This window comes from Monodon monoceros, unplaced genomic scaffold, assembly GCF_005190385.1.
Source record: "Monodon monoceros isolate NGI ecotype Baffin Bay Population unplaced genomic scaffold, NGI_Narwhal_1 Super_Scaffold_11, whole genome shotgun sequence".
Classification (NCBI taxonomy): Eukaryota; Metazoa; Chordata; class Mammalia; order Artiodactyla; family Monodontidae; genus Monodon; species Monodon monoceros.
In genome coordinates, this window is record NW_021703767.1 from 49,775,003 (window position 1) to 49,789,804 (window position 14,802).

General features: G+C 37.4%; 1 protein-coding gene and 1 pseudogene across 1 annotated transcript in view; both read left to right on the forward strand.

Moving 5' to 3' along the window:
* Window positions 1-2,571, forward strand: part of ZPLD1 (zona pellucida like domain containing 1) — a 39,078-nt gene extending 36,507 nt beyond the window's left edge. The window contains exons 9-10 of the mRNA XM_029215534.1: window positions 1,950-1,979; window positions 2,396-2,571. Coding sequence (XP_029071367.1) covers window positions 1,950-1,979; window positions 2,396-2,571 — 206 coding nt within the window. The remainder of the gene's footprint in view (window positions 1-1,949; window positions 1,980-2,395) is intronic.
* Window positions 2,572-5,414: 2,843 nt separating this feature from the next.
* LOC114890262 lies at window positions 5,415-10,161 on the forward strand (annotated as a pseudogene).
* The last annotated feature ends 4,641 nt before the right edge of the window (window positions 10,162-14,802 follow it).

A 14,802-nucleotide genomic window follows, 5' to 3' on the forward strand; every position in this document is an offset into this window, starting at 1 on the left:
TAACTGCAGGATACCAGAAACAGAAGATAACAGATAAATTTATTCTAAGTTTATTCAGTATCGAGTACAATTCCAAACAATATTCAAATATTACACACTCTGATTTCAGCCATCTACCAAAGGTAGGATGCTTTCAGTTTTTCAGAGTCCTGGAGCCTGCAGCTGATGTGGCTCATTTGGCATCTTTGTCCCCACACAGAGATTTTGTCCACAGCCAAGTCCTTGTAGATGACAGCTGGGATGTTGTTCTTACAATAGCGCTTTGGTAATGTAAGAGAGGAGTGGATATTCTGACTTCTTTTGTTAACCTGAAATTGCAGAAAATAGTGGGGGCGTACAATCATAGAACTTTTGCTTAATTTGGGATACATAGGAGGAAACTTTCTATTCTTTAATAGAAACCTTTTTTTTTAAGAGCAAATAAATGTAATTCCTAAGCAAAGAATAACTTTTAAAAAGGAATTTTATAGCATTATATATTCTCTTCCATGTTCCAGCGAGGCAGCTTGTTTTGGGAAAGGGGCACACAGATCTTTTGGTTGAATTAATCACAGTGCATACATCCCGTCTATTTCCATGAGAAGCTATTGTCCTTGTAGGATCATATTGGTTGGAGGTTAGGATTTTCCTAAGGATGTCTTATAATGAAAATTTGTATTTTTTTTTTCTTTTTGTCCTATAGCAATGCACTGCACCATTCTAAAGAATCCTATGAATGAGTGCTCTATTTATTTTGGACATTATACTTCAGGGTCAAACAGCAGAACCATCATTTCTGCCAAGACCCATATGTCTGAAAAGAAATGGCATCAGATGTTTTATAAATATCTCACCAGGTTCTCCCATCAATTATTTCAAATATTAATCCTGGAGTTTTATAGTTTGAGATATTTATCTCTTTTACTAAAAATATTTCCACACTTGCTAGTTTATATTATTTTAGAAAAGGGACTCTGAAACTGAGCTTTTATTTAAGCCTGTGTTTACTTTATCATGGAGGCTATGACAGATGGAAGTTTCTTCATCTGTAAAATGGGAGTAGCAATAATATCTAAACCATATGGCAATTATGAGAATTAAATGTGATAACATATGAGACAGCACTTTGTAAACTGTATGAAATTATACACATATTAATTGTAATAGTATTTATAATCCAGAATCAAACAGCCAACTGTACACATTTTATGGTTCAAATAACAAACACTCACAGGCACATATACACCCATGTATTTAAACACAAATATCCACTCATTGTGTATGCTCAAGGGTTAATTGCTATATGATTACAAAATGGGTAACAAAAACTGGGAAACCAAGTGAATGTGTTCATTGCATCTATTATGTTTGTCAGGGAAAAGTGAAAAATCAATGGCTTCAGTCTTTTACTTAACAGATGCAAATAAAACTGCAACTCAAGTTCAGGAGTGATTTTTCTTTTCATTTAGTTATTAAGTACGAATTTATTTTCTTGGAACTTGATGTTTTTTGCAGATTATAATGGGCAAATTGGCATCACTTAAAATAGAGTGGCACTAAATAATGAATGTTTCTCTATAACAGAATAATAAGTGGCAGGTTATAGGGCTCTAAAAAATGTAATAGCTGTTAACAATTACTGCCCCCACTAACCTGACTGGAGAGATAATGATGAAGCAAAGTCAGCAGGAAAGAATACAGCACAGTATGTTTTACGACTTTATTTGTATGCCCAGGGCAGTGGCAGGGTGTGGGCTTGGAGGAATAGATAGATGATGAAATCCTGGACACATGGAACAGGAAATGAGAAAGCAGACGGTTTAGCGGGACTTCTGTTATTGCCTTTCCCAGGGAGCTTGTGGGTGAAGGTGAGGGGATATATAAGTAAAAAGTAATTATAGAATTATAACAGACATAGATAAATATTTGGAGACACAATATTGCTTTTCTTTTTCTTTTCTTACCCCCAGATGAGACTCCAACCAACAATTCACAGCTTGGTAAGATAATTAACATATATTGAAAATTAAAGTATAATTTTTTTAAATGTTAAGTATTTTTTGGTGATCAGTTACAAAACTGTAATCAGCTAAAAATAATGAGCTCTGGTTTAACAAGCTTGTTATATTTTAAATAACAGTTCACTGAGGATTTCTGAACTCGTATGCAACCTGTTGGTCAATTTTTAGAGCATTTTATAGATGACTTTTTTTGGCTGCCTGGGGGATACCAGGCCTCTAAACCATACAATCCTTTGGGTATTGAATTGAATTATAGTCAAATAAATTGTAGCATAACTGTCTCATGCCATTATTCTATAAGATACTGATGACAGATGCTTTGCAGGTTTAAATTGGGATAAGGTGAGTTAAATCTGATACTGGACCTTCCCATTGTGTGTGTTTATTACTTGCAGGTTCTCCAAACGAACCTCATTTCCAGCTGAACGCCATCACCAGTGCACTGATATCAGGAATGGTCATTCTGGGAGTCATGAGCTTTTCCCTCCTCCTGTGCTTACTGGCCCTTCTACACAGGAAAGCACCCACCAGTTTGGTATTGAACGGCATACGAAACCCAGTCTTTGACTGACTGTCACAGGCCCCTGCTCTCGGGAGAAGGCTTCACTGGCTCTACAGTGACTGCAGTCAGTGTTCTATCTGAATTGAATGCCAGCCAGCATTTGATATTTGTAGGTTTGATAGACTTCAGTGTAGCTTGTTAGCATGACAATAGTGAGAGAATTTTGATCATATTGCTCTTGTCACTTACGTTTGTGGTCAGGCCTGTTTGTATGGCACCCGTGGGTATACTGAAAATAAGCAAACAACATTCAGGACTTAGATCTTACAGGATCCGTCATTATTTCATTTCATTTCAATTTTCTTTTGATTATTGGTTTTATAGATAAAAGGTGACCATAGGAAAAAAAATAAATTTTTTGCAATTTTATCCCCTAAGCATTAAAATCCACTGTGATGGCAATTAGATTTGCATATGTGGTCCTGAAATGAAAGTTGCTTTTTGTTTTATTCCAGATAATTGCAGCTTGGGGATAGGTTTTAATTGGACCAGCCAATTTGGACACCTGAGATTTAATTTCTCATTCTATGACCTCCTATGTTTTTGGCTGATTTCCGTGTCTGAAAACATTCATTTGAAAAACAAAAATACAACTCTTGGGTATTGTATCCTAACCTGGAGGGAGCATCCATTTGTGTAGCAAACACTAAAAATAGTCGTTAACCTCTAAAGGATACTGACACTAGGTCATTATTCATTTGATAGAAGAATCTGTGATCAGTTTTCTCCTGGTTCAAGTGAGAACATCAACACGTGTTCCCTCTGCTCCCAAGTAAACCACTCAGCTGCTACTGCAGCTGTGCTTCCAGACTGCAAAGATTATTCTTAATTCAGGAACCATTACATGGGAAAACAAACAGTAGTTGTGGGAGAGGACATCGTCCCCACACACAAGCATAGCGTTCCTATGTGGGTTTTTAAAAACCTAAGTTCCATTTTTTTCCCCTAGAACAAAGAGGAAACAGGTTAAATGTTCTTGCAGAATTTTGTTGGAGTCTCCGTGAAAAAAATGTCGCTTTTCTTACAAATTTCTTCTGTAGACAAAACATATAGTCTGGAGGAGGCCTACTTTTGCAGGTGTCTCCTTTAAGGCATCATGATTGCCATGGAAGAAACAGTATTTTCCTTTAATAGTGAACTGCAAGAAGCATTTTATTTTTTATCAGTTTTGCAAAAAATTTTAAAAAGCCAAGTTTTAAGCTTATATTCTTACCAAAAAAATCAAGCTTCCCTTTGTTCAATCTATCTACACAATGGAACAAATAAAACAATTCAATGACAAACACCAGAACCTAGCATGTGCAGCTACTAGAAGTGCTGTTTATAACTGTAGAAATTGCTGTAGAGACTAACTGTTATTCAACATTTGTGACCTATTATTCAGGACTTAATTTTACTATACTACATGCAAATCACTATGCAAGCTTAGATTTGTTTCAAATGAAGTGTCTATGCTCTGACGTTAATAATTAAATCAATCATCAAATCAAAAAAATACCTTTTCTCCAATTTGCCTGAATAGTTCAGAAGAAAGTATTTATATTACTCTAATTAGCTATATAATTGCCTCAACTTTCTCTTTCAAGGTATAGACAGTCAGAGGGAAATAGGTTTTGAAAAGTCTCCTGATAATTTCTTCAATATAACAGAGTCACAAACAGTTAAAAAGCCAATCTCCTCTTCCTCATGTTACTTCAAAATAACTTTGAAGTGACTATTCTGAACTTTATCAGTGTTAGCAATTTATTTACAGATTTAAAGGGGGAAATCTTACAGAAAAAAATATGGACCATGCTACTTATGTGACCCTCCATGTACAGGGATAGTATTGAAATATTCTGGTAAATCTATTTCAGATACTTTAAGTGAATTGCCATTGATCCAAGGATTAAATCCTGTGGATAGTACATTATATCATTGAAACTGGTTTGTCAGTTTGATTTTTGTGCTTTGGGGATAGTTACTGTTTCAGCTATTAACCCGTTAAATTCTATACACCATTTTCTAAAACTGAATAATGCACGTATCAGTTTGCAAGTAACTTAAATCTCATATTATTTTTTGCCACCTTTATAACATAAGTGGGATGTCCAAAGCTGTAATGAGACAAATCAGGTTTGCTTTAAATAGCTTTGTTCTTATAAACCTGCAGTTATATGTAGTATTTAGTTATACTGAATATTCCAGTTACTATAGCGTGAAAACCTTACAAAATATGTGCAAATATTCCTTCAGTTTTAATACCTCAAACTGTTTTTTTGCATTTCAGGGGTAAGGTCTGATGACATGTAAAAGATGATTGTTCATTGTTCAATAAAATAATTGTAAGTGATATCTTTAAAACTGATTTTTTAAGAATTTATTTTGTTTTTAAGATATATCTCCATCCTACTCTCACCATTCTATTCCTACTTTCACAAACATTAAGAAAGGTTAAACTTAAAATAAGCTGCCTAATGCAGGGAAGGGCAGTAGCTCTAGGCTAGATGAAGCCTGCCCTCTCCACACTGAACTTCCGCAGCCCTGTGTTGGGAGCATATTCATGAGACCAGCTGAGGGTAAAGAAGTACTTTACCTTGTGTCTGAGCTCTGACTAAAACTGAGCCTACGATTTTTAAAACTTTGAGGGGAAAGTAAAAACTGGAAAGACAGGAGCTCAGCTTCTGCCCAGAGTTGCATAGTCTCTCATGGCAGTTCCGTCAGGGTCTGGCTGCCACCCCTTGTTTTGGAATACGACAAAGAGTTGAGGAGAAATCCTTTTCCTCGCTCAGGGAGAATCCAATCTTACAGAACTGAGTACTAGTCTGGGTCCTCAAGTATTGGCACTTAGCTTTGGGAGCATCACAGACATGATGGTCCATGAAGGGGCATTGTTAGCTGTGGAAAATGTAAGGCAGTGAACTTCTAGAAGTGAGAAAAGAGCAGGAGAAGAAGTATATGGGAGACATTTGTGAACACACACAAGGTGTAGTTTGAAGGATTCTCAGAGCACTTGGCAGGAGAGAACTGTAACAGGATGGAGAGCCTTCTGTCAAGATGATAGAGGCTATTAGGCTAGCACACATTTGCTTTCATTTTATATTTATAAGGAAAACAGGAAGCTGACCATAGATCAATTGCTTTTGAAGATGAAGTTCCTCAATTATTTACGAGTTGGGGAGACATTTAATACAAAACAATCCAAATTTGTAATTTAGAAAAGTATATACTTGGGTAATAAACAAAATAAGTACCAGGATTGGCTGGTGTATTAGGGTTCCCCAGAGAAAAAGAACTAATAGGATGTATGCATATAAAGAGATTTATTTTAAGGAATTAGCTTTCATTATTATGGAGGCTGACAAGTCCCAAGATCTGCAGTGGGCAAGCTGGAGACACAGGAGAGCTGGTGATGTGTTTCCAGACTGAAAGCCAGCAGGCGCAAGCCCCAGTAGATCTCTTATTTCAGTTCTAGTCCAAAGGAAGGACTAAACCAGTGTCCCGGTTGGAAAGGCAGTCAGGCAGGAGGAATTTCTTGTAGTCATGGGAGAGTTAGACTTTTTGTTCTATTCTGATTTTCAACTGAATAAATAGGGTCCACTCACATTAGAGAGGGCAGTCTGCTTTACTCATGTATTCAAATGTTAGGTCTCATCCAGAAACATCCTACAGACACACCCAGAATAATGTTTGACCAAATGTGTGGGCAACCCGTGGCCCAGTCAAGTTGACACAAAATGAACCATCACAGCTGGTAAACTTGCAAACACACCATTATTATGTGTCACACTACTAAAATATAAAACGTCCTAATGAACCCAGCCATATTAAGGGAATGAATAAATAAAAATATTACAAAATTTGATAATCTCCTCTTGAAATTACTTTGAAATAATTAATGTCTGGAGGTAAGGGCTTGTGAGCAGAGGGTCCTCTTTCATATTAGCTAAAAATATGGATCAAACAGAGAAAAGACAGGGCTATTAGTGGGTGGGAAGTGATGTGCTTGGAAATTATGCTGAATTATCTCTCCTTATCATGAGAAACAGGGCAGAAGCAGGCCTGGCATCAAAGTACTGATTGGACCTACCTCCTGCAGGGTTGGTATTGAGGGGGCGGGTGGCCAAGGAGTGGAGTGAGTGATGTCATCAGCAATGACAACAGGCCAGAAGCAGTGAAAAGCATAAAACAGCAAAGCAGAGATAATAGGGGGGCAAATGCAACAAGGAAAGTGTTGAACCCTGGGAGGAGAGGCAGCTTCTCAGAGGGCATAAGTTCATTGGTAGAAGACAAAAACAAATCTCTGGTAGCTGTTACCCATGTTTCTCATGATGGTGACTTGTCTCCTCCAGAAACTCAAAGGAAGTGGAAACTGGATAAATATAAGTTATACTTTCATGTTTGTGAGAATATCTTGCCTTATCTTTACAAATTTGAATAATACAGGAGAACTAAAATTGCCTTGATTAATACCACTTTTTGCTGAGATAGCAAGGAGAGAATTGGTTTGGGTACTAGACACAATATTTGGAAATCTCTGTTCAATAAACTTCATTTAAAAAATGCTTTGTATTTTTGGCGAAGTGAAATTGAGAACTCAGATTGTTATCTGCATAGTTCAAACCTCCAATTCCCTTTTACCTCAAGTATCTGGATATTTTTTGTTTTACTTAAATTGCCAACATAATTATCTCAATTTTCCCTTTCATTTTCTATGTTGAAAAGAGAAGTTACATCATTATATGGAGGTTTAGTCAAAGGGAATTTGGATCAAATGTTGAGGTTAGTTTTCATCAGGAGCATAGCTGTGTTAGCAATGCCCTAAGCACAATCTATTACTGAATAATCCTGCTCATTTGGCTAATCAACTAACACTGGAAGATCCTGGGAGAGTTTGGGTTTGACAATTTCACGCAACTCTGACTCAAAGTTATACAGGTCGTGAAGCCATTTCTCCCTTTGCATGTAGTTTTCTAACTTTAGAAATTATTTACCACTTAGGAATTGGAACTGATTTTATTTTAAAAGCTATTGTTTTGCTAACATATATTTTGTTGTTCATAAAATGAGATGGCAGAGAGAGAATTGAACCCAGTGATTTCTCTTAAATTCTATATAGATAAATCACAATTCGTTTTTGCATCACCCTCACTCTCAAAAACACAATATGGAACACAGGTGATTCACTATCTCATTAAAAGATTTATCAAAACTTTAATGCTTTCTTTCCAGTTTGTCAATGGATCCATAATGAGAATTTCTCTTATTTCACACTTCACCATCCCTGGTCTGTAGCCCTTGTCTTGTGGTCCAAAATGGAGAAAGGTCCAAAAATAGAGGCAAAGGACATACACACATCATCAATAGTTTAAGGAAATTTCCTGGAAGCTGCCACAGGAAACTTTCTCTCATTATTTAACTTGCCAGACTTAGTCACTACCAGCACAGGTGTCTCAGAAATGTACTGTGGGTGTCCATGTGCCCAGCTATCATCAGAGGATCTGACTTAAACCTATGTTACTCAAGTCATGTCATCATTTACTCACAGCTTTAAAACATGAGATACATTGATTTATGTACAAGGATGTTTATCACTATTATTTTTAATAAAAAATATTAGATGCCACTTAAATGTTTCCAAATACAGAATTCTTAGATGTATTATGGTCCTTTGCTGTGCTATAATGATATGTAAACACTAAAATCAGTTATAAAAAGACTTTACCCAAATGGAAAATGCTTATGCTATAACATGAAAAGAAAAAAGCAGAATACAGAATGTATATATAATATGAGCTCACACAGAAAAAAGACACGAAGGAAACTGATAGAAAAGTTAACTATGGTCAGTTAGGAAAAATAATTGGTTTTGATATTAATCTTCTTATACTATTAATCTCTAGAATGTTTTCCTTTTTCTTTTCCTTTTTTTTTTTTTTTTTTGAGAAAGTATCCAGATAATTTAAATGAGAAAGTAATTTTAGTGGTCTGGTAATTTGGAAGTTGAGGAAAGTGTTTTGTCTATATTATTGACATAATTGCATCAATTCTCAACTTTACTTCATCTACTGAAAAAAAAATTCTTTGCACTTAATCTAATGAGCATGTAGGAAGAAAACAAAAATCTAAACCTTTCTGAGAGACAGTGGAATGCAACTGCTTTATTTATTCCAAAGCAATTCTAACATTTTATTCAACATGCAAATGGTGTGCAATGCACTTAAGATTATACAATGGCAGACACTAAGCAGATTTGGGGAATTCTGGATTCTACTGACAGAAATGAATGAGCTATCTGACTCACTGTTTTTCATTTGTGCATTTGTTTTTCCCATATCACTAGCATTCGTTATGGTCACACAGCCAGGCTCACATTAAACCGAGTTTATGCTCTGGGAAATGCTGAAAAGCATTATCATCTTCATTATTGTCATCAGTGAAAATTATGTTCGTCCATGCTCTCTGGAGTTGATGGCTGGGATGTTTGAAAACAACATCCAGGCATTTTCCCTCTCACCCTGAGGAAAAAAAATACATACCAGTGTTATTTTTTTTTTATTTTACTAATAATCTGTTTTTCCTTTGCCCTTTAGAGTTGACAAAAGCTGCATGTAATGAATGCTATTTGTACATAATAAGTATAATGTCACTGCCTGGCATATGAAACAGATACAGAAATTCTCCAGATTAGCCCCCTTAGTTGAACACTACTCATATTTTGAAGTAAACAAATAACCATTTCCTGTGCATTTTCGCCTCACCCCATCACCTCATCAGAACAGTGATAATTGCTTTGGAGACTCTTGGTATTCCCTCCATGCCCTACTCAGTATCCCCTGGAAAGGGTGGCCAGGACTCCATTGTAAATACAGCTATAAGGTCCGAATTCCTGCAGGTTTGAGGAGAAAGGTTGTAGCAGCTTTCCCACGCTAATTTATGAACTCTTTTGAGTTAAATTTTTTCCTCAAAAAGGGATCTTTCCTCAAAATGGCAACCAGTGTAAGTAACTTTGTACATACCCAGAGGGTTTGAAATAATGCCTTGAAGACTGTGTGGTTTTTCCTAAATTGTCAGCTGTAGAGTTCAAAGGGATCACATTTTGCCTCAGTTTAAAACCAACACTTTTCTCTCTTTAAATGGGATTAAGAGAATCACGGAGCCCTGGGGGCGCGGGGTGGGGCCGCCCTGGCGCGGGTCATGCTGGGTCCAGCGCCCGGGTTGCTGGGAAGGGGGCGGAGCACGGCTGCTCTGGAGCGTCTAGAGGGAGAAGTAGCCGCTGCGTTCCTGGCAAGACCGTCATGTTCACGGACACCAAGGAGTCAAGCACCGTGTTCGAGCTGAAGCGCATCGTCGAGGACATCCTCAGGCGGCTGCTGGACTAGCGGCGAGCGGCTGTACAAGGATGACAAGCTTCCGGACGACGGTGAGACATTGGGTGAGTGTGGCTTCACCAGCCAGACATCAGGGCCTCAGGCCCCAGCTACTGTGGGACTAGCCTTCTGAGCAGATGAAGCATTTGAGGCCCTATGCGTTGAGCCCTTCTCCAACCCACCCGAGCTGCCGCATGTGATGAAGCCGCAGGACTCAGGAAGCAGCCGCAATGAACAAGATGTGCAGTGAGAGACCCTCCCCCCACTGCCCCTCCCCCCCTTAAAAGATATTTGGGTGTCCAAAAAAGAAAAAAAAGAGAGGTTATTCTCTTAATCCCATCTGAAGAAAGAAAAATGTGTTATCTTTCGCTCTTCAGTTTAAATGACTTCCCCCAATATCTGAACTCTGTGCTAACTCTAAATGGAAGCCAAGAAGCAAAGAATAATGTGCTGTTTTAAATGTAAATGGAAGATAAGATGTTGAGGCTAAATTTTAAAACCACACCAAGATATATGCATTCTCCTTTCACATTTAAACAATGCTCACATTAAATAATTGTTCCAAAGGAGCTGTCAAATGAAACAGTTACAGCTTTCCCTAACTGAGCTCTGACAACTAGAAGTCTAAGGCTCACAGTGAAGTTATGAAAATAATTTTTTAAAAAACTCACTTGTAAAACGTGAGCAAAACCATATTTCTATCTGATATTGGCAGAAAAATGAACACGTTCTACAGTATTGATTAGGTGAAGCTTTCTAGATTATATCGATTATGCAGGGCTAGCCCGGGGAATCTAAACCATGTAGGACGAAATTGAGTTTTGAGGACCTGTGCATAAATTGCAAAGGTATAGGCATTATTGTTTTTAACTTTTATCTTAGATATCATCTTTATTTGTGCTTTCTATGCTCTGGGAAAATGTGGAACTGACTATGAAATGCAGAAGCTCTGTAAATCAGTACATAGAGCTTCCTGGGGGCCTTGAAGTCAAGGAATTGAGCACATTGTTTGTAAAACAGATTGCTCATTCCTGAGAGCTGATATATTATGGCCGGCATTGGTTTGGAGTAAAGAGAAATAAATTGGAAACTTACAATAACTCTAGAACCCTAGTCCTGGTTGTATGATCCCCTGACCCTCACCATCAGTCTTACCCAGTAACTTGTTAGAAATGCAGTTTCTCAGAACCCAGTCCAGATCTACTCAATCAGAAACTCTGGGGGTGGCGCCCCCTATTTTCTGTTTAGCAAGCCCTCCAGTTGATTCTGCTGCATGCTAAAGTTTGAGAACCACTGCTCTGGAATAAGACTGAAGGCAATTCCAGAAAGCTGAAAAGAGATCACCACAGATATATGGAAGTATCTGTATATCCCCAAACAGAAAGAAGGAGCCATACTACCTAGTGTCTAGAGCTGGAAGTACACCTCTATTATGAAATCCTCTATTATGTATAGCACTTTGACCCAAATGGTTACACTTATCCATCATTTATGATCACCAAGGATGATTCAGCTGACCTGGCTGGGCAGTGGTGTACTTTCTCCCTCATTTCTCCTTGTTTACTATCTATGTTTAGTATTTTATATGCTTAGTGAAGGGATGAACGTTCCAGATCGAGAAAGATGGTTCTTTGGTCAAAGACATGAACATCCCTGAATTCCTCTGTACCATATTCCTTAAGGACAGAGAATGCTCCAGGACATGGAAGATTTCTGTGGTCTAGATTGTGTAGATCTGGTCTCTAGAAATATTCTATATAGAAGAAGACCCTGTGCTTTGGAATCAAAAAGACTTGATTTGAATCAGTTGTCACTTAGCTGTATGACCTTGAGGAAGTCATTTAGCTTCTTTGAACTTCAGCTTCCTTATCTATGAAGTGAAGATTCTCATACAAACTTTTCAGGTTAATTTGAGGACTAGGGATAATCTATGGAAAGGCCTGGCACTTTGTAGATATTAGAGCTTCCACTTATCCTCATTTCCTCACTGTTGCACCTGTTCTTGGCCGTCATTGTGATTTCTGACTTAATTTTGTTTCTACATAGTGTGGTGGGAGGTTAAGAGCATGGACTGTGGGTCAGCATACCTGGGTTTGAATCCCAGCTCTGAAATATATTTTGTGTTTTCCTCATGTGTTCAATGTGAAAAATACTACTACTTACCTTCACAAGTTGTTCCAAGGAATAAATGAGTATAAGGTGCTTCTCAAATGACTGACAGAGAGTAAGCATGCCATTAATGTTAGCTATTACTGTTAACCTCATTCCTCAGCCCTGTTGTAACTTCACTTTTCTTCCTTATCCTACTTGTGCCCTAAAAATAGTACTTTAGTGGAAAAAAATCATCTATTCACCCATTCATTCAGAAAATATGTTTGAAGATCTACTATGTGAAAGAACTTGAGCACGGGTAGATCTCTGCCTCAGATTTTTGAAGACAGATTTCATTTACCACTTCTACTCCAAGTTAGTTTCCTAATCTGTAAAACAGGGATAATAATAATTCTTTCTGTATCCATGTTAGAGTGTTGTAAATAAAATGAGATAGTAAATGAGATTCCAAAAAGTGAAATGAGAAGCCTCAAGACCTTACACATATAATCAAACCATAAACACCTCCCCAAATAGCATAGAGTCAAGGTAGAGGAGTATGACTACTGCTTCTCCTTTCCAAACACATCCCCCAGCTTCCTATATGTATTTTCTTTAGCAGTCTTCATGCTCTTAGTAGGATGAGATGAGTGAGAAGAACAAACTATTTAACAAGTATGAAATAAGTAAGTAGAAGGACCAAGTTCAGAAGGTTTTCCTCTTTTTCAAAAACTTAAAGCCCTAGACACTACTGTAAATGTGTTGTATATTACCAAATTTATTTGTTGGAAAGAATGTTTATCTACCACCAAGATTACACTCTGAAAACAAGAACTCGATTTTTGAGCACTGAATGACATTAGAGTTTCAGGCTGCTGAACTGCAGGTTACTACAGATCCATTTTGGAGCCAAGGAACCTGGCAGTAATAGGGACCCCTTCTCCATCAGGGTCATGATGGTAGGGTCTTATGTTTGTCTTGCTACTTCTCAGACTCATTGCCTCTGGATCTCTGGGAACTCACTGGACATCTGTGTGTCCATCAGGCTGCACTCTTTCCTGTTATTTGTCACCTCTCATGACTGGACTTCAGTTCTAATCCCTGACTTGTTCTTCACTTTGCTGACAGCCTGCACAGCGCTTTTCTCTGCCTCTACGCCTATCAGTTGCTACCAGGTCCTGTCCTGCTATAAACTAGAATTATGAGCTGCAGTGCTCCTGACCAAAGGTGTCACCAGTATTGGAAGATTCCTCTTTGGGGTCTCTTCTCCCCATGGAATTTTACACCAGCCCAGATCATGTCTAAGTCTGACCCAGGTTTGATTTTTAATTTTAGTTGGTTGACCTCCTCCAGGGGAGCCAGTGCATGTGGATTCTTAACCATGCTTCCTTCTCTTACGCTATAGTCTGCTGAGCAGTCTCAGAATCTTACAGCCGGGATCATGTGGGTCAAGACGGGGAATCTATTGAGGAGAAAAAGAGTCATTTCAAACTTCCCTAGACAGCAATTTAAGTGACCCAGTCCATTCAAATCATAAAATTTCTAAGAAGGCAAGCAAAAATAGTGTTAATTAAATGTTTAAACTTTATTATAACTAGCATATTAATTTTAAGTAGTTTTGATTTATAGTATAGCACAATTTTATTTATGTGCAGCGTGTAGCCTTTATGGAGTAGAGTGCCCTCTTGTATAATCAGTGTGTATAGGATATTTATGCTCATTTTATTGGACTCTGAGCAGAATTTTAGTATTAAATATATGGAAGAACTTTATGCTTTTTTTAAATGATATCATTGGCCTAAGCTAGCCTTACTTTTATGCCAAGTCTCTTTCCAAGAACACAGCTCTCAATTTCAACATTATTTTTCTATGGGAAAAATACATAAATACACTGTCTTTCATGAACATTTGCTTGTCTGTAATTTCAGTAAACCTAATGCACAGAGACCTAGGTTTTCTTCTTTCTGTTGGAACTTTTTTTCCTTTGGTATAATGATTTCCCTTCAAGTCATGTGATTATGCTATGTGGTGGTTGAGCCTTTTACTATAAGAGAAGCATTCATTTCCTTGAGTCACAAAATTCTCAGGAAACTAAGGTTCTTAAAAATGCATGTAAGTGTGTGGGGGTAGGAGTGGGGGGGCTGTACATATAAATGTAATACAACCAATAAAAGAATCCTTAATTAGAAAACAATTTCAATTTAAAAGAAGGCTATTGAAATAGAAAATAAAAGTTGATTTAACCCATATCTGTCTTTTATTGTTAGTACTTATTCTCTCAGTGTATTTTAATTCACAGCCTTGTTCAGAGATCTAGATTTTATATGGCCAGTGAGGCCTGAAAACCCTCTCCCTGGTCATCTGGAACAAGATGGAATCTGACAGATGCAGCTGCAGTGCATAATATCCTCAACAACACTGGACATCTGGTGGTCAATAACAAAGTAAGTTGTACCCAGGGTCTCAGGTAATATGCAAAGCAGTAAAAATTGGTTTTATGTTAGAAAGAATGTTGAACAAGAAGCTGGGAGACTGACATTCACTTTGGCAAATCGTAATCTCTCTAAACTTCCATTAGATTCTGTATTGTTGTGCTTTATTAATTTCCTATAAGAAATGTAACTGGCATTTTTTCTGCTTCATGCATCAATCTAATATATTAAAATTTTAATAAAAATAGTATAATTACATGTGGAAACATATGCATTGCAACTTTAAATTGTCTGTGCTTGGAGAGAGTAACTGTTAAGCCTAACCGTGAAGACTTAGGTTAAGCCAGCAATAAATATAATTTGATATT